Source organism: Macadamia integrifolia, chromosome 10, assembly GCF_013358625.1.
Source record: "Macadamia integrifolia cultivar HAES 741 chromosome 10, SCU_Mint_v3, whole genome shotgun sequence".
Lineage (NCBI taxonomy): Eukaryota > Viridiplantae > Streptophyta > Magnoliopsida > Proteales > Proteaceae > Macadamia > Macadamia integrifolia.
The window spans coordinates 15423075-15445760 of NC_056566.1; the positions used below are offsets into that span (position 1 = coordinate 15423075).

Consider the following 22686-nt stretch of genomic DNA (forward strand, 5'->3'; position numbering starts at 1 on the left):
AACAAATAGAACTTTGACCACTTTCTCACTTTGGTTTTCCAATTAGAATCCCTTCTAATACTTTTGTGGTTCAATTGTGTGGCCTGGTTCTTAAAAAGCATGCTACTATGTAAGAATCATGTGAGAGAAAATGTTATCATACCTTTTGAACCATAGCATTGAATTCTAGGAATGGTCACACTTACCATCACATATTTGTTTCCATCAACTTGATAAGTTTCCAAAGGAGCAAATGTCCTTAGAGTACATGTCTCCTAAGATAGAAGAATGATAGCAAGAGTAATCAGACAGTAATAACACTCAAAACAGAGGAAGGAAAGAGGAGATGGTTAATAACTCACCATGAGAGCACAGCATGTTTCCTAAGTGCTGTTCAGACTTTAGACCACTTCAGCTGTCCAAATCAATCAACAATGGAACAAATTGTCAGAGGGATAAACAAGACCAACAAAAGCTTAAAGAAAGAAATATTAGTCTCTAGATGCAGTCTTTCCAGAGGGGAAAAAAAAGTTCACTTAATAACAGATATTAATAGAACAGCTTTCCAAGACCAAGAAGAGCAGTGGTTTCATCACACTAATATCAAATTACTATCTAAGCAAGAGGGAATGTAGATGAGGAAGAGGCAATTACCAATTATGGTAGAAACAGAGCAATGGGTGGTCTAGAGATTCTGCAATGAAATCTGATAAAACACATATTGCATTACCATCATCATCTTGGTTTTTCATGTGAAGCAACAGACATCCTGATATCCAAAACTCTTCTCAAGCACCAGATTTGTTACTCTTCTCTAACACAGTTACCCTTCATTCATTCATAAGTTGAGCCCCTTTTCAAAGTCCTAAGTTCTAAATAATATTGAGGAGATCAACAATATCCATGGACCTCCGTTTGACTGCACTGCAGTCAGAATCAAGCAGCCCTGTAAAACCCAGGATAACCAGTGCTACATTGATCCAGGCAACTCAAAGGGGCAATACAGGGGCAAGGGCCCCCATTACATTTCTTTATCATATATAACTGAATGCCAATGTACAAAAACCATGGTTGCTGAAGTTTCATACCTTTGCCATCACTTAGGACTCCTTTTTGTGGAAAATCAGAGACTACCAATGTCTTTCCCTTTTGATTTTTATAAACTGGATTATAATGGGATATAAAAAGGACAGGAATAAGAAGCTTGGTTTATCCTCCCAGGAGGAAGATGAGAAGTGATTTGGGCCCATTACCAACTCTTCTAGCTATTCATTTGCCTGCATCATCCTCACTTTTAAACCGCCCAAACCTGTGCCTGTCTCAATCAAATATCTGGTGAGATTTCAGTTATTTTGAACTTCAAAGTTGGGAGACTCTTGGCAGCTTGAAGTTATGAATTGATATCTGGAACCAGTGATCAAGCAATGTGGCAGAACACATGGGACTAATCTAGAATCTATTGAGGAAACAAGAAGAACCGGAGGCAGTCTTTGTGACATCAAATCATAAAAGTTAACCTCAATTTGCTATTGGCAAGTAGGTAAACTTAATTAATATAAATCAATTAATCAAGTTCCTAAACTAGGAAGGCATGTCATGTACGTAGATATTTTTTACTCCAAGCTTAGAAGGTTAATCAGGTATTTAAATTTTCAGTCATTAGATAACATTTGGATGCTATTCTAAAGAGATTCAAGAATCCAAAGTCCCATTTGTCTCTCAGATTCTGTACAAAATGGCAAATTAATAATTGGATGGAAATACGTCTACAGGTTTGGGCCAACAAAAACAAGCTATCAACTTCGATCAAATCACAAATAGAAGGAAAGGCGGATTTAAGGGAATATAAGGAAGAAAATAGAAGGCAGAGAGAAAAAGAATAAGTTAATGTCCAATTGCCCTGGGCATGTGGTTAATCAAAAATTCTTTCTGCCATCATCCTATATAGAGGTTCACAGAAATACCTTGGATGGTGCCACAATCTGTTCTACGGACAACAATGTGTTGAACTACTTCAACAAGCCTGTGCGTGAGGTATCCAGCATCTGATGTTTGGATGGTAGTATCTAATAGGAATTTTTTGGATATCCATCAGAGAGCCAAATAGACCCTGATTCTCTGCAAATTTCAGTGAAGATAATGCAAAAGAAAATGCTCCAAAAATCTGAATGATTAATCTAAAAGTCATAGATCAGTAGATCTTACCATTTCAACACCATCTATCTGTCATCACCATGTGTGCTAGAGCAGTGTGGTGCTTAAGTTGGTCTCGGATATTTTGTGCTGAGGCCAGCCACCAAGATTTAGGTATTGAAGGGAGACAAGGTGTTGGAGATCCTCTTCCCTTTGTAAATAATCCAGCCCCTCTTAAAACTGACCAATATCTAATTCACATAGCATAGTGAGCAGCTGCAAGCCCTCTAGTAGTGACTTCAATTCTTCAAAGCCAGTTATTTGCAACTGTCGAGGATAAGTCATTCCCTGCAAGTCTGACAAAGACTTTAAAAGGGGACATTCATATATTCCAAGGATTGAGATATTAGCTGTTGGGGGATCCCTCTTGTTCTTCACTTGGAAAATTTGATTCAACCTCAGGGCAGTAAGAAATGTTTATTTTCAAGAGACTATGTGCATTGTTTTGTAGCAACCTCTCCGGCACATACTTGAGGTCTTGACAAGCACCAATATTGAGAGAGTTGAGAGAGGTAAGGCTACTAGATAATGACATTAGTGAAATCTTATTTGTTTTCTCACAATGCAATGTTTTGAGAGAAGGGAAAGGAATTAGGCAACACTTCTAACCATTCAACCAAATTAGGCATCCTAGATAGCCGTAGTAGCTTAAGAGATGGAAATGCTACTGTGCATGAAGTTGCTCCATTGTTGCTGCTATTGTAGAATTCCTGACCAATACATTTCACCTTCTCCATTCCACATAATTCAAGATCCCTAAGAAGTTGTAGCTCCCCAAGCGTTGGGACATATTCCAATCTAGGACAAGGACCGAGTTGCAACTCAATCAAATATTTGTATGTTGACAAACTACTTCCCATCCATGTAGGATATTTTGCACCCTCAAAATCTCCAAACGAAAAGCTTTTCAAGTTTGGATGAGGTTCTAGGCCTTCTGACACATCATCCATTTTGCCAATGTCACTTTCTAACACATCATTCATTTTGACAATGTCATCATCTTCACAGGGCATGAATGGATTATGCCACTCTAATGATAAATTATGAATATGTTGCTTTCCTCTCAAATTTGCCTCCCTGGCTTCTGTATCACTTGTTACATTCTTCAAATCATATATGGTCAGTTCACCTTTGAGATCCAAGCACTTCAGCAGTTTAATACTTCGTCCAACATCTTTGCCTACAATAAATCTTTTTAATGTGTGTAGATTAGTCAATCTCCCCATCCCAATTGGCATCTTAATGCATTTGTCACACTCGTCAAGTTCAATATGTCTAAGGCTAACCATCTTTCTCAGTTCCTTAGGAAGCTCTTTCAAATTATAACAGCGATTGAGGTTTAAAGTCTGTAAATTGTAGAGGCTAGTGATAAACCTAGGCAATACTTCAATGGGATTATTTGAGAGGTCAAGGTATCTTAAATGAATCAATTTTCTTATTGAAGACGGCAATTATTAATCGAACAATATACTAATACCAACACACGCAAGCTCTTGAAGTTCATCAACATGTCATGGGAGAGTGACAATGGTTGGCCGTGATCATGATCATGGCGGACGGGACTAGAACAAAGCTTTTAGTAGTTAAGTTACCGCAATTCTGAATTGGGTTTGGTCATTGGTTGACTAATGAATACATAGTGCCTCGAATGGAGGTGGCGAGAGGTTCAAAATTAAAATCAAATCAAATCAAATCCTCTCTAAAAAGTCAACGGTCAAGGATATGCACTACTGTCATTGTCTCCCATAGACTAACAACACACATTCTCTCGTAAACATTCCCCTAAATTCCATAACCCTCCATTACTACTTCTTTGCTTCCACCAGTTTGCTTCACCATTTGCTTCACCAAGCACAAGGTAACGAAGACCCTGCAAAACCCCACAACCCAACCCTCGAAAGATGAAACAAACCAGAGCTTCCCCACCACTCGTAAGTCGAGGCTCTGAGTGTCTCCTTATTAATACTTAAATTCCGTAGTCCTTACTCTCCCTTTCCCCTTTCCCTTCCTTGGTGCGCCCGTCACTAGACTCACTACTTCTTCTTCTTCTTCTCCACCCTTTACTTCATCCATATCTGACTCTATATTTCATTCTCTAGGTCGCACCCCGAACTCCCAAGTATTCTCTCTCTCTCTCTCTCTCTCTCTCTCTCTATAGATCTGGTTTGTTTTTACGTTTCTTTCTCCCGCCATTTCTTTACCGGCACGGGAAGGATCCCCGATAGACGGATGCTGCCTGTCCGTTAAGAGTGTTCGACACACGAATCTCAAAATATGTGAATAATAATAATAATAATTTATTATTATTATTATTATTATTATCTTAAGTATTAATGATATCCATCCATTTTCCTCGGGAGGGCTTGGTCCTCTTTACCTCGACCTTCTTTTGGTCAACTCTTTTCCTTTGTATTTTACTTTCGTTTGGACTATTAGAAAGGGCCATACCGCGAATGAGTTGTTGACAGGTGGCAGCGTTGAGTTAATGGGTGGAGATGAAAATGGCAAACGCAGTGAGGACCAGCTTTCCAACCACTTGTGCAAGATCATGTACAAGATCATGCATCTTGCATGTCTCTATATCTCCATATTTATCCTTCCTCACATCTTGGAAGAAAGAATTCCACAATAAGATATTGAAATATTCATTGCCAACATCTTCCATTTGTTTGCTTCCTTTGGATTGTTGAAGGAATTCCTCTGCCATCCAAAATTTTATCAACATTTCTTTTTCAAATGCTCAATCCTTGGGGAATAATGAACAATAAGCAAAACAATGTTTTACTCGTGATGGCAGACGATCATAACTCAATTCTCCACACTTATTTACAATTCTCCTTCCAATTTCCACTAGGTTTGGCGTTTCTAGGGGTCCTCCATTGCTAAATGCTCTTCCACTAAACAAAGACCAACAGTCTTGTTCCGACAATATATCCAAGTGATGAGTGTAATCTGTGGCTATGATCTTTGCAACATTACAGCTACGTGTACTCACAATAACTTTGCTACCTTCACTGCCAGATTTTAATGGCTCTTTCAAAATTTCCCAATTTTCAGGATCTTTGTTCCAGACATCATCCAATACAAGCAAAAACTGTTTACCCATCAACTTCTCTTGGAGTTTACGTGCTATTACATCCAAGTTTGATCCATCACATTTATCTCCACCAGCTGATTCAATGATTTCTTTTAGAACTCTCTCCACTTCAAATTGTTGGGACACACATACGCACATTCTTAAGTCAAAATGCTTAACAACCAATGGATCATTGAAGAGCAATTGAGCAAGGGTGGTCTTCCCAAGTCCCCCATTCCTACTATAGGGAAGACCAAAATGATTTGATCATTGCTAGTGTTATCGACAAGCATTTCCACTAGTTTTGATTTGTCAGCTACCCTTCCAACTACTTCCTTATCATCTACAAGAGAGAAGGTTTGGCGCCGGCCCTTTTTGTTCATGACGGTGGTGGAATCAAGAGACTCATTAACTCTAAGGTTGAAGGCAATTGCATCATTTTTTATGCCATCCAACACTTCATTGATGTCCTTAAGCTTATGGGCCATTTTAAGACGAAATCCAATTGGGTTGGAGCGCGAGAAGAAGCTGCGTACCTTTCCTCCCATCATTCGGTTCTTCTGGATCTCCAATTTACGCCTTAAAACTTCATAGTTGAATTCATCAAGCACATCATCTGCATCAAAAGCAACACTTTTGAGTCTCCTCAGCCAGTTTTTCACTGGCTCTTTGTCCACTTGCTGATTCTCTGCATCTTGCAGTACACCATGGATGGTGGTCAAGGAAATCTGCAGCCTTTTCAATTCTCCCTCAACACCCCATGCTAGACCTATTTTTTGGGTAGCAATAGAGATCAAACTCTGTAGGATTGGCTGTACTCCAGAGACAAGAAGTGATAGTTCAGGAGTCATCTTTATGTTAATTTGCAAAGAAAGTACTCTTCACTCACTACCACTTCCTATCAGGAATTCTTCCCTGCCCCCCAGCAAGCAAGAAGATGATAGATTAATTCTTAGGAAATGATCAATCTGTGCCTTTGTTCAATCTTGTTTGGCTAAAAGGGCATATGCCATAGGCAAAACAATGTACATCTGTCTCCGCTGGTTAAGGGAATAATTGGGCAACCATGAGGACTAAATGGAACCTTAAAGTCCAGTTTAGGAGAGTGATCACTAAGCCCAACCATCACTGAATTCTATTTGAAACACCATGAAATAATCTCATCAATACGTGTATGACATGTGGCATTCAACCACAGACCAAGGGGCTCCTCACAATTCAAGGTGTTTATCTACAAGGGCAAATAAGGTATTTCACCCCTTATGGGGATTACGTTTTCATGACATTCACCTTATAAAAGGGAAAAGAGATCAATCTCTCGCTCTCTCTCTCCACTGTTCCAATAAATTATTTGTTGTCTGAAACTGACTTAGGCATCGGAGCCGGTGCTTCGACCCCCTTTTTTGTAGGTTTCTCCCTTGGAGCAGACAGTCGGATTTCTGCATCAACACTGTTGATGTAGATTTCCTTAAAAAATGTCGAATTGTCATCAAGTCGATCGGTCAGAGCATCCTTTATGAAAAGTTATTCACATGGTCAAGGTAGTATTGAATGACTGTTCTTGGTGTTTCACATCCATTAGAACTTGTCACACAAGGAAACATACATGGATCCACATTTTTTTTTTTTTTTTTTTTGTCTAGATCATACGTGGATTTGAGTCTACATCCTCTGCAGCGAGTGGTGAGGTGAGGTGAGCATCGGACGGCTGAGAACATCTGAGCACATGCCCCAAAGGACTCCTAACCATCTGATGCTCACTGCACCAGTGCAGCGGTTGCAGACGATTTTCCCACACATGGATCCACATGATAGAGGAATATATTCCCATCTCAAGACTGGTGATTTTTAGCTAGACAAATGGTGGAAGTGCCTTATGAGGGAGTTTAAAGTGACAAAAGTTACAGAAGTGGCTCATTCAACCCACCCCCTTTCCTCCTTTGGTATGGAAAACCATAATCAATCCCCCACAGCGCATCAATTAGGTCCATCAATCAAGTGGTAAAGCAAGAACCTGAAAAAAATTCCCTCAAAGAAACAGCAGCAGCCAACTCATGGCTGCAGCAGCTGATTCTTACAACAACAATTAAAAGACAGACTACTAAAAAACAGCATTAGATAGACCAGTCAATCTCCTCAATTCCTCCTCAAAATCTCATCCAAATCATCAGTGATGGAAAAAAAAAAAAACCATCATTCTTTCAGCTCAAATCTTTTTCTTTTTTGCTAAAGTTCAACGGAGTTAATATTAAAAGACTAGACGGATGTACAGAGTTTACGTCTAGGCATCCTCGGATGGAAAATAAAAGTACAAATGAATCATGTTACTCCACCTTCGGCATTGCCATCAGCAGAGAAACAAGAAACAAAATTTCCTTAAGGTTCCACCTTCGGCATGGCCATCAGCAGAAACCTCAAGAAAATACTAAGCTAGAATCTAGATAACACCCAGACATCATCTTTCAAATCTGTATTGAGGACTCATAGCTGCAGCAGCTGATTATTACAACAATAATTAAAAGACAGATCAGCAAAGAACAGAGGGGAAAAGTCTCAATCATCGATCAGATATACCAGTAGATCTCCTCATCATCAAAACCTCATCCAAACTATCAGTGATGGCAAAAACCTCATCACTCTTTTATAGTTCGAATCCATCCCTCCATCGTCGTAAAAATTTCAACCCCTTTGCCCAACTTCTTGTTTCTCCTTTTTCCTCCATCTATACATAAAATAACTTGTTAGAATCAAAACTAGTCCAAACTAACATACCCAAAATATTAAAAAGCATGCTCCTATGTAACAATCACATGAGAGAAAAGATTATTATACCTTCTGAACTATCGCATTGAGAACAAGAAATGGTCACACTTACCATCACATATTTGTTTCCATCAACTTGATAAGTTTCCAGAGGAGCAAATGTCTTTAGAGTACATCTCTCCCAAGATAGAACAACAATACCAAGAGCAAATCAGACAGTAGTAATAATACTCAAGACAGAGGAGGGAAAGAGAAGATGGTTAATAACTCACCATGAGCACTAAAAATGCCAATAAGAACAGAGCTCCTTTCCTAACTGCTGTTCAGACTTCAGACCACTACAGCTGTCCAATCAGTCAACAATAGGAACAAATTGTCAGACAGGTAAACAAGAACAACAAAAGCTGAAAGGAATAACCATGACTCTCTAGACGCAGGCTTTCTAGAGGGAGCCAAAAAAAAGGTTCACATAATAATAGATGTTAATAGAGTAGCTTTCCAAGATCAAGAAGAATATTGGTTTCATCACACTAATATCTAAATACTATTTAAGCAAGAGGGAATGTAGGTGAGGAAGAGGCAACAACCAATTATGGTAGAAACAGAGCAATAGGTGGTCTTGAGATTCTGCAATGAAATCTGATAAAATCCTAAGCTGGTCATATAAAACACATATTGGATGGCATCACCATCATCTTGGTTTTTCATGTGAAGTAACAGACATCCTGATATATACCAAAACTCTTCCCTAGCACCAGATTTGTCACTCTTCTCTAACATAAGAACTAATAAAGAATCTAATGAGGCAATATTAACAAGAACAAGAGGCACTCCTTATTGTGACATCAAATCATAAACTTAACCTCAATTCCATATTGGTAAGATGGTAAACTTAATTAGTAAAAATCAGAATTCAAAAGATTAAAATCTCAAATCACATACAAAACCTGTTATAGAGATCCAAAATAAAAGTTGACTTCTTTGTCAAGTTCCTATACTAGGAAGGCATGCCATGTATGTAGTAGATATTTGACTCCCAATTTTACAAGGACAGTCAGGTATTTAAATTTTCAGTTCTTAGATAACATTTGAATGCTATTCTTCTAAAGAGATTCAAGAATCATAAGTCCCATTTGTCTCTAAGATTCTGTACAAAATGGCAAACTGATTGGACCAATAACAAAATCTAGTAAAGATTATTTCAAAAAAAAAAAAAAAAAGGCATAGCAAATTTCAGTGAAGAACTAAAAATCATAGGTCAGTAGATCTTACCATTTCAAGGCCATCTATCTGGCGTTGCCACATCTTTTAGATTAGTGAGGTGCTTAAGTTGGTCTCGGAGATTCTTGTGCTGAGGCCAGACAGCAAGTGTTAGGTTTTCAAGGGAGACGAGGTGTTGGAGATCCTCTTCCCTTTTTATATAATCTAGCCCCTTTGAAAACCGACCAATATTTAATTCCTTGAGCATAGTGAGCTGCTGCAACCCCTCTGGTAGTGACTTCAAATCTTCAAAGCCAAGTAGAAGCAAATTTTTAAGAGAAGTCATTCCCCGTAAGTCCAACAAAGGCACAAGAGGACAGTCGTCTATGTACAAGTCTTGAACAGATGGAAAGACTAGGGCGGTGAGCAGGAGGGATCCCTCTAAGTGTCCTTCTTGACTTGGAAAAATTGATTCAAGCTCAGGGCATCCAGAAATATTTATTTTCTTGAGAATATGTGCATTGTTTTGTAGCAAGCTCTCCGGCACAGACTTGAGATTTTGACATCTATCAATATAGAGAGAGTTGAGAGAAACAAGGTTGCTTGACAATGAACATAGTGCCATCGTATTAGTGTTATAAAAGTGCAATGTTTTGAGGGAAGGGAATCGACTTGGCATGATTTTCAGCTCAGGGCATAATATGACATACAACTCCTCAAGAGATGGAAAGGAATGAGGCAACACTCCCAACCATTCAACCAAATTAGGCATTTCATATAGCCATATTGTCTTAAGCAAGGGAAATGCTACTGTCCATGAAGAAGTTGCTCCATTACTGTTGCTGCTATAATAGAATTCCTGACCAATACATTTCAATTTTTCCATTCCACTTAAGTAAAGTTCCCTAAGAAAGGGTAGCTCCCCAAGTGTTGGGACATACTCCAATCTACGACAGTCTTTGAGTTTGAATACAATCAAATATTTGTATGCTGAAAAACCACTTGTCATCCATTTAGGACATCTTGAACCGCCAAAGTATTCGATCGTAAACCATTTCAAATTAGAATGAGGTTCTAAACCTTCTAACACATCATCCATTTTCCCACTGTCACCTTCACTGTGACTCAAATTATTACCCCACCTTAATGTTAAATTATGAATATCTTGCTTTCCTCTCAAATTTGCTTCCCTTGCTTCTTCTATTCCATCTGTTACATTCTCCAAATCATGTAGGACCAGTTCTCCCCTAAGATTCAACCACTTCAGCTGTTTAATACTGTGTCCTACATCTTTGCCTATGATAAATCTTGTTAATGTTTTCAGATTAGTCAATCTCCCCATCTCAACTGGCATCTTAGTGCATTTTGTGTCAGAAAATTCAATATGTCTCAGGCTAACCATTTTTCTCATTTCCTTGGGAAGTTCATTGAGATTCCTACAATGGTTTAGTTTCAACGTCTGTAAATTGTGGAGGCTAGAGATAGACTCAGGTAAGACTTCAAAATGATTATATGAGAGGTTAAGGTACCTTAAATATTTCAATTTTCTTATTGAAGGTGGCACTTCTTTCATGTTGCAACTACTTACATCCAACACATGCAAGCTCTGCAAATTCATCAAGATGTAATTTGAGACCAAACTAGATGAATGAAATAATATTGTCCGTAATTTCTTTACCTTCTTAAAAGCTTCTAGAGTTTCAAACATTTTCTCATGATCCCAAAAAAGTGATAAACCACGAACTTCAGAAATTCCTTCCACATTATAATTGGCCTCCATGGTGGAATAGTCAAGCTTTCCAACAATTTGTGCAAGATCATGTACAAGATCGTGCATCTTGCATGTATTTATATCTCCGTATTCGTCTTTCTTCATATCTTGAAGAAAAGAATTCCACAATAATATATTGAAATATTCATTGCCGACGTCCTCCATTTGTTTTCTCCCAAGGAATCCCTCTGCCATCCACAATTGTATCAATATTTTTTTATGAAATGTATAATCCTTGGGGAATAATGAACAATAAGCAAAACAATGTTTCACATGCGATGGCAGATGATCATAACTCAACTTTAATATGGGCATTATTCCTTTACTATTACTTTTTAGTGAATTCCAAATTTCATCTTGCTCCATAGATGACCACTCATGCTCTTCTTTGGAATGCATTAGGCTTCCTAAGACCTTCACTGCTAATGGCACTCCTCCACACTTATCATTTACAATTCTCCTTCCAATTTCCACCAGGTTTGGGGTTTCTAGTGGCCCTCCATTGCTAAATGCTTTTTGACTAAACAAAAACCAACAATCTTGTTCCGACAATATTTCCAAGTGATGAGTGTAATTTGTGGCCAGTATCTTTGCAACATTATTGCTACGTGTAGTTACAATAACTTTGCTACCTACACTGCCAGATTTTAAGGGGCTTTATCAAGTCATCCCATTTTTCACGATCTTCACTCCAGACATCATCTAGTACAAGCAAAAACCGTTTACCCATTAACTTCTCTTGGAGGTTGCGTGCTATTACATCCAAGTTTATTGATGCATCACATTTAGCTCCACCAGCTGATTCAATGATTTCTTTTACAATTCTCTCAACTTCAAATTGTTCAGACACACATACCCACATTCTTAACTCAAAATTTTCTACAACCAATGGATCATTGAAGAGCAATTGAGCAAGGGTGGTCTTCCCAAGTCCCCCCATTCCTACTATGGCGCAGACCGAAATGATTTGATCATTGCTAGTGTTATTGACAAGCATTTCCACTAGTTTTGATCTGTCATGTACCCTTCCAACTACTTCATTTTGATCTACAAGAGAGAAGGTTTGCGGTCGCTTTTTGTTGATCACTGTGGTGGAATCAGGATGAGACTCAACTCTAAGGTTGAAGCTAATTGCATCGTTTTTTATGGCATCCAACACTTGATTGATGTCTTTAAGCTTATGGGCGATCTTAAGACGAAATCCAATTGGGTTGGAGGGTGAGAAGAAGTTGCGTACCTTTCCCATCATTTGGTTCTGGATCTCCAATTTACGTCTCAAAGCTTCATAGTTGAACTCATCCACCACATCATCTGCATCATAAGCAACACTTTTGAGCCTCCTCAGCCAGTGTTTCACTGCCTCCTTCTCCACTTGCTGGTTCTCAGCATCTTGCAGCACACTTTGGATGGTGGTCAAGGTAGTTTGCAGCTTTCTCAACTCTCCCTTGACACCCCAGGCTAGATCGATTTCTTGGGTAGCAAAAGAGATCAAACCCTGTAGGATTGGCTGTACTCCAGAGACAACAAGTGATAATTCAGGAGGGGTCATCTTTTCTTTAATTTGCAAAGCAACTCTTACAGAAATGATGTGATTTTTTTCTTGAGGATGTTCATGGAAGATGTGAATTAATTTAAGGGTTAACTGTGAATTCATTTTTATTGTTGGGATAACTCGATCGGTCCTTTATTATATCATTATTTTATGTAATCACAAGCAGCCAACACATGCTTTGCTCAGTAAGCCTCTTTGTCTTTTAGAATAAATGGCCATAGGTTGTTAATTATTTTCGTTTGTGTGATGGGAGAATCTGCACCGTTTATATGAATTGTTGTAATTTAAGGAAAGATTAGAGCAGGTGAGAATAAATTAATTGATATACCAAAATAGCACTGACCAATTGCACCCATGATTATTGGTACTTAATATTCCGATCATGAACTATACCATAACTATTGATGAAGGCACCCCTGACCAATCTTGGTCATCCTTCATGGTATTGACCAGAAACCCATGAAGAACGATGGCTTATGTTAACCATATGCCCTATTTTTAGGTGGTAACCACCGTTCATATATCACCTAGATTCTTTGCTCGATCATGGGATAGTGACATCCGTAATCTTTTATAATCTCAATCAAGCTTAAGGGACCTGACCAATATTGAATTAGACGGTTATTTAGCCATAGGATAACTATGGTTGGGTTAATTGTTACTATCATGGTTAACCGTTAAGAAATCTACCACCTCAATTGAGATGGTAATCGGCCTACCAGTGTTCACAAGTCCATATTAGCAAAGAAAGAGACCAACCAATCAATGAGGAGGGTCTGAATCAGGTTCACATATAAGAACAATCTCATACATCCCGGATTTAAAATCCATTTTACAATTAACGGATTTCTGGGATAATATACTCAATATATTCAGAGCTCAGCCAAATTCCTTCACATGGCAAAACAAATAATAATTAATTACTTAAAATTAATCGATTTATTGTGATTTATGATATGACAAGATGGGAGTAGGTATGATTATGAAATCATATATCAAGGGAAGAGATTCCGCACACAGAAATTTCACACCCCCTCACAATTCACTGAATTGTCTTAATATTTGAATAAAACAATAAGTAATAAATAAAGAATAATTGAACCATTGTAATTTAAGATAAGACAAGATGGAAGAGGGTAATTAGGACTATATGACATTAAAATTAATTAATTAGTTAATTTAGACGATCTCACTGATTTGTCACAGAAGAGCGACAACAACTAGTAGCAATTAATTATGAATAGAACTGTGGTAATTTAAGACAAGCAAATTTAGGAGAAGGATAGATTATAACCTTACAAATCAATTAGTTATTTTAGATTATGTCACAGAGCGGCCTACCTTTCAAATGACATAGAAAATAATAATTGATAATTTAAAACTAATTGATTTATTGTAATCCATTTATAATAAAACAATATGGAAGCAGGTAAGATTATGACATTATAATTTTTTTTTTATAAGAAAAAAGGTTCCACACACAGTAATTGCATTTTCCCTCACAATTTCATCACCTACAGCGGAACCCTTTTTCCTTGTCAAAGGAAACCCTCTCCCATAAATTAATCAGTTAATTTAAATTAGGGACAATTTCATCACCTAAAGGGGACCCTTTTTCCTCATCAAAGGAAACCCTCTCCCATAAATAGTTAATTTAGATTAGGGAAAAGGTTACCTCTGTCAGCTCAGTGCAGTTTTGGGCAAAGGAGGAAATCCTCTTTCGAATGCTACTGTCCATAAGAATGGGAGCATTTATGAAGTTTCATCCCTTGTACTTAATCAGTGATATGTAAAGGGCTGCAATTTCATTTTTGGGTTGACAGTATGCAAATGTTTTGCCCTTCATATTATGTCCCAATCTTGTCTAAGAAAAGCTGCATACCCTAAATGACTGCTATATCAGTATCGAATCAAAATAGTATCAACCTTGACTAATCCCCGATGCGATCAAATCCTTATCCTTTGCAACAACTTTGATATTGTTTTATAGTAGTGCTATCAGATGGGATCTTAAAATTCATAGTGGTAACTTCAAAAATGTCCATAAAGTTGAACAAATCGGGATTTACATCATATAAAGTCTTCAATGAGCCCTGGTAATGTAGTATGAGTTTTACGATGAATTTGGATCAGACATTGAGTAGATTTCAATTGAGAATAAATCTCGTACGAGGATCTAATCCGGACTCTTCTATGATTTCACCACTTATTTGTCACTTGGTATAATCAGACCAAAGACAAATTAATCCACAATCAACAAAGTAACAAATCATTAAAGAAAGAGAAGATAATATATGCAATGTATCATTAATATCTACAGAAAGAAAAGTAAATGTTTCTAATGTTATTATATGATCTTCCTGAAGCCATTGAGATTAGGGACAGCATGCATGGTTAATTAATCCAACAGTGATTTACTGTAATTAGGAAAATATTTAATTGATCCAACTAGGATGGATTGCCATAAATCATATGTTATTATTATTATTTTGGCTAGAAGCTAGAAATCATATGTTAATCCTTTTTATATAATTAATGTTTAACCATGGTAGGTGATGTAATTCTGGATTAAATTAAGAATTATGAAATCTTGTAATACTTAATTTTTGTACTAGGGTACTGTTGTAATGGAATTGATATTTGCTTTACGACGACGGGGCCTAGAGGTGTCAAGTGGTTGGGCTGGGCCGGTCTTGGTCGGATTTTATCGATCTCGGCTATTATCTAGGGCTGCACCGTGAACACCCGTTTAGCCAAATGGGCTTAGCTAGGATGGGCATGGTACAATTAATAATCGGACCAGTCGGTCTCAAGCTTTAATCAGACTGCTATAAATGGGCCTTAATCGGGCATTAACCGGGCTATAAACCTATTTAACTATAAACGGGCTTAAACGTGACCACTTTAAAATTGGTCTCTTCAATATGCTTGAAGGGGAATACCATTAAAATGAGACAAAGATGGGCATAGGAAAGAAAGTTCCCATAATTAAAAAGGATTAAGCCAAAGATGAGCAAAGCAATGACGATACTAACGTACTTGATCTTTAACCCATGAAACTCAAATCAATTAAACAATGCTTACACAACCCAAGTTTTACAAAGTTCAAATCAATTAAACTAGGCAACCCATTAATTTGCATGAAAAAGATGAATGTTTTTAGATAACAATAACCACCATCTTAACTGTACAAATCACATAGCCTTATCACTAAATACAAACAATATTGAAAAAAAATAAAAATGCTAGTATTAAAGGGGTCGGGCAAGGTCAGGCTTAACGGAGTAGGTTCAAGTTGGGCTTGTAAATGTGTTGGGCTGGTCGAGCGCCTGTCGGGCTAGGTGGCTACAACGTGTACTACCTATTTATGAACGAGCCCGACAAGTTTATTAATTGGGCCGGTCTAGGTCAGGACGTAAACGTGTCGGGCTTAGTTGGGCCTACCAGTGGAGGCCTGGAGTTGAGAACCCTAACAGGGACACATTACTTCTCCCAAGCGCTAATCGCCCAGGACTTGCTAATAGTTATTTGAATGATCGACATGTATTCAAGCAATGATCCAATGACTTTCAGCACGGCGCATCTATTATGATCGGTAAAAACACAGTCGTTGGATCACTGCTTAGATATATATCGATCATTTAGGTAGCTATGGACTGACCTGAGCAACAATGCTTAGGATAAGAGCCGGATCTGAGCATATATTTACACGTTGATTGAGTCAAGTTAATGTCCAAGTTATCTCTCCTGATTTGACTAATCATAAGGGCCCAAGTCTGTCTTTAGTTATTTATTTATTCTTTTGGTTTTCATGTATCCTAATGTCCTCACTCTGCAAATTCAAATAGGAGCAATGAACTTGGTCTTTGTATTAATACATGGAGAAAAGAACGCCCTTTAGTCGAGGGGTCCCGTGCCAATGCGTGGGCAAATATAATGAGGGAATAGGTTTTTTGGGTTCACAAGGGTAGGGGCTTCATTTCCCCACCCTTTTTGTCTCGAAGCATATTATGCGTGATCAAAGAGTATTCATTTTTCCTAATAAAAATCAAAAGTAAGCAGAAACTATAAAGTCTTGTTCTCTCTCAAACCCATTTTATGGTTTTGTTCTCTATCAAACCAGTGGATTTAGGGGACAGTATAGGTGTCGAGGATCGGTATCGGAGGGTATCGGTCAATTTTACCTTTTTTTTTTTTATAAAAATATTAATTTTTACTATTTTACCCCTAAAACGATATGACTTGGAAATCGATCTCAGCCAATACCAATCTGATACAACCGATACTAAACCATGGTCAAACCCCTTTCATTAACTTTTTGTTTTCTCACAAAGTCAATGAAATATTATGAACATCCCTCTTGTGCTTCAAAGTACATGTCAATGAAGAAATATGTTGGTGTCATTAGTGGAACTCCATTAAGTAACAACGACCAGCCCACCAAGGAATGAGATCACATTTGCGTACAAGAATCATTCTCATATGCTCTCTACATGTAATCCACTTAATCAGGAAACATATGATTAAAAGAGAAAGAATAAATGGATTAAATGTGGAGATCAAGGAAAGTGCAAGAACGGCTTCTCATATGCGAATGTGATCCAAACTCTCCGCGAAGCCCTACCTTTTTTAGATCTTATTTAGACCACCCCTTGTTTCAATTTTTGACCTTGCTAGCTTGGCAATTATATCTCCACCACAGAAAGAAAGGCTTTATTTGTAACATGGTTGGAACTAAATAGGACTGCTTCTTTTTTCTTCTTGTTCTTCCTTTTCTTCTCTCTATGTATAGAGACTAGACTAAAAGATCAGATCTATAGTTACTCTAAGAGGTTGCTGAAATGGGAGGACGACATTACTATGTGATTCTGACCTGGTATTTGGGTTGGTCTTATTAGATAATAATCCTGGTTTTGCATCAAACCACATGGATTCAAGTTTGGAGTCCCCCAACACTCTCATTCCGGGGCTTGATTTGGTTGAAAGTACTGCTGCTTCCAATCGTCCCACTTACGAAGTCAACAGAGAACGAGGTGGTGGACCACCTAAGTCCTAGGGCCAGTACGCAACCTCATCTTAGCAATCCACCTTCTAAACCCTAAACCCTAAGCATTAAACCTTATGCCCGAGATCTCATGAATATCCCGCACCACCCCCTTCTAAATCCTGATGTTAGGAGGTAATATGTCCCAGCTTCACTTTCTCATGTGCTTGAGTATACGCAACATTATTGGATAGTATTCTATACACCTTTAAATTTTCTCTATAATATTTATCTCTCGAGTTATAACATATGTGATATACTATTCTATGGCAAGGCACTGTGAAGTAATTTCTTAGAGTCCAACGCACAGTGTTTTTTATTTTTATTTTTTATTTTTATGGAAAAAGAAAGGAAAATACATTAATAAAGAACATAATATAATAATATATATGAAAAAGACCACTTTGTTGGTAGTCTAAGCCAAAATCTAATGTTAGGGACGACGTCATAGACATCTTAAAAACTTGGAATTACGTTCTAAGGTCACGATGTGATACTTTTGTCGAAAAGAATTTATTTTAGTGGGTTTAAATTGTCTGCAGTAAGTATTGAGGTGCAATGAGCATTCAATAGCTGAGAGCATCCGGGCACACACCCCAAGAGGCTCTCAGCCACCAAATGCTCACTGCGTCGATGCAGTGGTTACACGATTTGCAAGCTATTCTAGTTCCTCAAAATCACTCCAAACTTTTATCTTCTGCCCTTCTTTATGTTGAGCTTGCTTTAGTCCATGTAAAAACTCCTTGTGATTGCTTCAAAAACCTTTATTGTCATGAGATAGTTAATAGTCAATGATATGCATTTTTCATTGATAATAATGCAATATGCCCAAACTGAGATGTAAAATTTCTTAATGCTAATGAAACTGAAGATAGATGGAGATGGCTTGTTGTTTGAGAGAAGGAAATGCTACCATGCATGAAGAAGTTGCTCCATTAAAAAAAAAGGCCGTTACCCAGTGCACAAAGGCTTTTCGCACTTAAGCAGGGTTTTGGGAGGGTAAATAGGTAGACAGTCTTATCCCCTTTATGGAGAGGGTTATGACCCAATTCGTTTCAAAAAAACTGAACCCTATTCAAATGACATAGCAAACAATAAGTAACAACTTGAGAGGGTTGTAGAGTCCTGTTATATATTTGTATAAATTTTTTTTTTTCCCAATAAAGTTAATAAAACTTAAAAAATAAAGGAGGGAGGGGGGCAAGAGAATGCTAACTAGTCAACGTGCGGGCCAATAGAAGAGCAGGTGGAGGCATCGATCACAAGAGGGCAGGGCAGTTATTTCTTGCAACTTGTGTCTAGGAGTACATGGTGCGACCAATTAGCGTTCTTCCCCACCCTTCCAACAAAAATAAATAAATAGACGACAATAAGTAACAAATAGGAAGAGTTGAACCCTGAAAGTCTCTTACTCGAAGTATCTTTTATAATTCTCCAAGAAAAATAAACTTTCACCTCTTTTATTTCCCTTACTAAATCTAAATCTATAAATTATGTACCCGTGCTCCCATTCCCTTCCATGGCACACGGCATGCTCTAGTGCCACCCCATACCATAGCGGTGTAGCCTTTCTCTCGCATCTCCTCCCATCTTTCACCCCACCACTACCTCTCACCTTGCCTTCTATTCTACTATGAGTCACCTCAACTAGTTGGCATTCTTTGCATCTATCTTCATCGCTTTTGAAAGAGAAAAAGAAGCCTGAAAAGGCAATGTGGCCCCTACTTCTCATACATAATGGGGGCGAAATGATCGTCTTATCTCTCAGGAAATGCAAAAATCCCATGCCTATTAAATTATTAATGTTTTTACTAGTGCTCTCATTGGCTCATGTGTTGACGTAGAAGTCACGCTGCCTTTTAGGAACCCTACCCTTTTTTCAATTAGTCCACCGACCTTTGAAAGTCTATATCTGCTCTAGGTCCTCTGTCACAAAATTTTTTCGGCTTTGAAATTTGAGCACAGGAGAGAGAGAGAGAGAGAGAGAGAGAGAGAGAGAGAGAGAGAGAGAGAGAGAGAGCTTTAGAAATACCTTGATTCCATCTAGAACATCAATTCATATTGGCAAGATGGAAAATTTAATTAGCGAAAATCACAAATCAAAAAAGATTAAAATCTCAAATCTCATACAAAACCAAGTTGTTTGACTAATTAGTCCAGTTCCTAAACTAGGAAGGCATGTCATGTATGAGGAAATTTGACTCCTAAGCTTACAAGGCTAATCAGGTATTTATATTTTCAGTCCTTGGATTACATTTGGAAGATATTCTAAAGAAATTTAAGAATCCAAAGTTGGAAGGGATTTAAGGAATATGAGTGAGGAAGCAGAGAAAAATAAATAAATAAATAAAGACAGAAAACAAATATAAGCCAAAAAAAAAAAGAGATGTTCAGACTATCAGTATACTTGATTAATCTAAAACTCATAGATCAGTAGATTTTACCATTTCAAGGCCTATTATCTGTCACCACATATTTTAGAATAGTAAGGTGCTTAAGTTGGTGTCGGAGATTCTTGTGGTAAGGCCAGCCATAAGTTCTAGATTTCTAAGGGAGACAAGGTGTTGGAGATCCTCTTCCCCTTTTATATATATAATCCAGACCCTTTAAAAATCGACCAATGGCTAAACTCTCAAATATAGTGAGCTGCCTCAACCCCTCTGGTAGTGACTTCAAATCATCAAAGTCAAGTAGATGCAACTGTTTTCTAAGGAAGTGAGATTTGGGATTTTTCGTTTTAGGGTTTCTGGTATCACGAGTTTAATTGGATGTTCTTGAGAGATCTCTATTGTAATATTTCTTCCAACATAGTGAATTATCGTCTTCACTTGAGAATGTATCACATCACATCAATGTATGAATCTCGTTAAATCTTTTGAATCTATTTATTTTCTTGTTCTCTTTGGTGTTTATTCTAACATGCCGTATTAATAAAATTCAAAACATAAATGGGGAACCAATAGTCTTGTTTTCTATAAACTCATTTCATTAACTTTTTGTTGTCATTAGTCAATGAAATATTATGAACATGGTTCTTGTGCATCTAGTACATGTCAATGACGAAAGAGGCTGGTGTCTTTAGTGGAACTTCACAAGTAACAATGGTGGACCGGCCCAAGAGCACATTATTCGGGGAGAGAGAGAGAGAGAGAGAGAGAGAGAGAGTTTAACCATAACATGGCTGTTTCTTCTTCCTTTTTCTTCCATATATATAGAGAGTAGACTAAAAGAGCAGAGCTAAGTTCCTCGAGAGTGAAGGATGGAGGAGGAAGAGGTTGCAGCTGCAATGGAAGGACGACGTTTGTCTGTGATTCTGACCTTGTTGGTATTTGGGTTGGTAGTATCAATAGATAGTACTGGTCATCATCATCGACACATGGTTGTCTACTATGTTACTGCATCACATGATGACCCGGCTGCAGGTTTAGACTCACCCAACAACACTGTTGTCATCCTGGAGGAGGAGCTTGATCATGATTTGGTTGAAGCTGCTGCTTCCAATCGCCTCACTTATTACGAAGTGAACAGAGAAGCAGCTGGTGGTGGTGGTGGTGGTGGTGGTGGACCACCTACTCCTATGCCCAATACTCGATCTGGGCCTATCGGTCCCCCCTAATTAAGCCCTATGCCCAGCGGTGTCACATGATCAGTATCCCACACCGCCCAGCCCCGGCCACTTCTGATTCCTGATGTTAGGAATGTTTATCCGTTAGCTAGGTAGTCATCCATATATGATATTATCCCAGACATGTAGTTTTCTTTCATTTCTTTAGCTGAAATCCTACAGCAATTAAGGAGTTGGAGGGCTAATTGGGACTAAATCACTGTAATACAGACATTTTATTAAAGAAACTTTTTAGGGTTTTGCAAAGCTAGGGTGGTTAGGGCTCAGCAGTGAAATGGAGCTAGGTGTATTCCATCTGATCCAAGAATACCAGACCTATTGAGTTCTCTTGATTTTTGGTATATCCATCAGGCAGTGAATTATTGTTTTTCTGTGAAAATTGAATGATTCTCATTCAAGTGCCAAACGACTCGATCTATGTGGGTGCAGGGTCAGTATAGGTCTGCAGGACTAATCGGACAACCGTCGTTTAAAAAAAAAAAATGGGAATAATAAGGCTGCTCCTGGGCCGATGAGGGAATGGGCTTCACCTAACACTGGCAGCGTGTATGGCTTCATCGATGGAAATAAATCCTTTAGGCCCTGTTTATTTGGGAGGGAGTTAGTGGGGTGGGGGATGTTTGGATACCTAGTGTGTGTGGTGGTAAAGATTCATTGTCGAATGTAATCCTTGTCTCCCCGTTGTCTCTTCACCCTACCCTCTTTAAAAGCCATCAACTTTTATAGAATTTTGAGAAAAGTGTTCTATGATGAGTCGATGACTTATGTGAGTCGCATTCATAGTTTTAAAAATCAGATTGGATCTCCTGGATTGAATTGGATTGGAATGGCTGAGAATAATCCCAATCTTTCAACAATCTGATACTGATCCACTAGTAAGATATATAAGGATAAAATAATTCAAAAAAGCAAGGGTAGATCCATCCGATCCAATTTAGATTGATATTGATCCTGAGTTTTAAAACCTTGATTGCATCTGAACGGAAGAGTTTGTATTGTGTCATTTTTCCTCTTAACAGTTGGAGTTGGCTTTTCGCAATGACCACATTTGGTTTGACTAAACGTGGGCTGATTAATAAGAAGTTGTTTCAGAACAGCACATATGTACTGAATCCTCTGGGCTTGGGCATGGGCTTTGGACACAACGGGCTGTTGTGAGTCCTTTAAACCAGTCAAAACCTGCCCAAAATCACCCAATCGCCTGACTTTCATTTTTTTTATTTTCTTCGTCAATCTGGTGTTGCCTACGCCCAGATATAGTCGAACGTGAAAAGACCACTCTCCCTACCACCCCGTGCGCTAAAGATGCTCTCACATTCTATTGGCTCTCCACATTGGTGTTGCCTGGCAGGTTCTAAAATAGAATAACCATAAATAACGAATTGTTTGAGCTGATACCTTAGGTTTTTATGTTCCTATTACATGTCTTAGTCATACATATTCAGGTTTTACCTCTTTTTCCTTGTAGAGCATTCAAGGTAAC

General features: G+C 38.1%; 2 protein-coding genes across 11 annotated transcripts; both read right to left on the bottom strand.

Annotated features, from left to right (window-relative positions):
• Positions 1–2729: 2729 nt before the first annotated feature.
• LOC122092245 (putative disease resistance protein RGA3) lies at positions 2730–5407 on the bottom strand. The gene is made up of 4 exons (XM_042662579.1): positions 4972–5407; positions 4694–4872; positions 3935–4042; positions 2730–3518 (listed from the first exon to the last, which is right to left on the bottom strand). The coding sequence occupies exons 1-4, from the start codon at positions 5405–5407 to the stop codon at positions 2730–2732; spliced, it is 1512 nt and encodes a 503-aa protein (XP_042518513.1).
• A 2021-nt stretch (positions 5408–7428) lies between these two features.
• Positions 7429–12648, bottom strand: LOC122091001 (putative disease resistance protein RGA4). Of its 10 annotated transcripts, none has more exons than XR_006143784.1 (4): positions 12220–12646; positions 8284–8355; positions 8081–8174; positions 7429–7970 (listed from the first exon to the last, which is right to left on the bottom strand). XR_006143784.1 is itself a non-coding variant. In XM_042660798.1 (4 exons), the coding sequence occupies exon 1, from the start codon at positions 11379–11381 to the stop codon at positions 9288–9290; it is 2094 nt and encodes a 697-aa protein (XP_042516732.1). In that variant the 5' UTR covers positions 11382–12648; the 3' UTR covers positions 7429–7970; positions 8124–8174; positions 8284–8355; positions 9284–9287. The 10 variants fall into 10 exon arrangements, 9 of the variants coding, with proteins under 9 accessions (XP_042516732.1, XP_042516731.1, XP_042516734.1 ...); XM_042660798.1 differs by having other exon boundaries at positions 8124–8174; positions 9284–12648; XM_042660797.1 differs by having other exon boundaries at positions 9284–12648.
• Between the last annotated feature and the right edge of the window lie 10038 nt (positions 12649–22686).

Coding starts and splice junctions, on each gene's coding strand:
- LOC122091001 (XM_042660798.1), bottom strand. CDS start 11,381: ATGCATTCCAAAGAAGAGCATGAGTGGTCATCTATGGAGCAAGATGAA.
- LOC122092245 (XM_042662579.1), bottom strand. CDS start 5,407: ATGTGCGTATGTGTGTCCCAACAATTTGAAGTGGAGAGAGTTCTAAAA. Junction 4,043..4,693: donor CACAAGTGGTTGGAAAGCTG/GTCCTCACTGCG, acceptor GGGGTTTTGCAG/GGTCTTCGTTACCTTGTGCT. Junction 3,519..3,934: donor GGGAATGTTTACGAGAGAAT/GTGTGTTGTTAG, acceptor TACAATTTACAG/ACTTTAAACCTCAATCGCTG.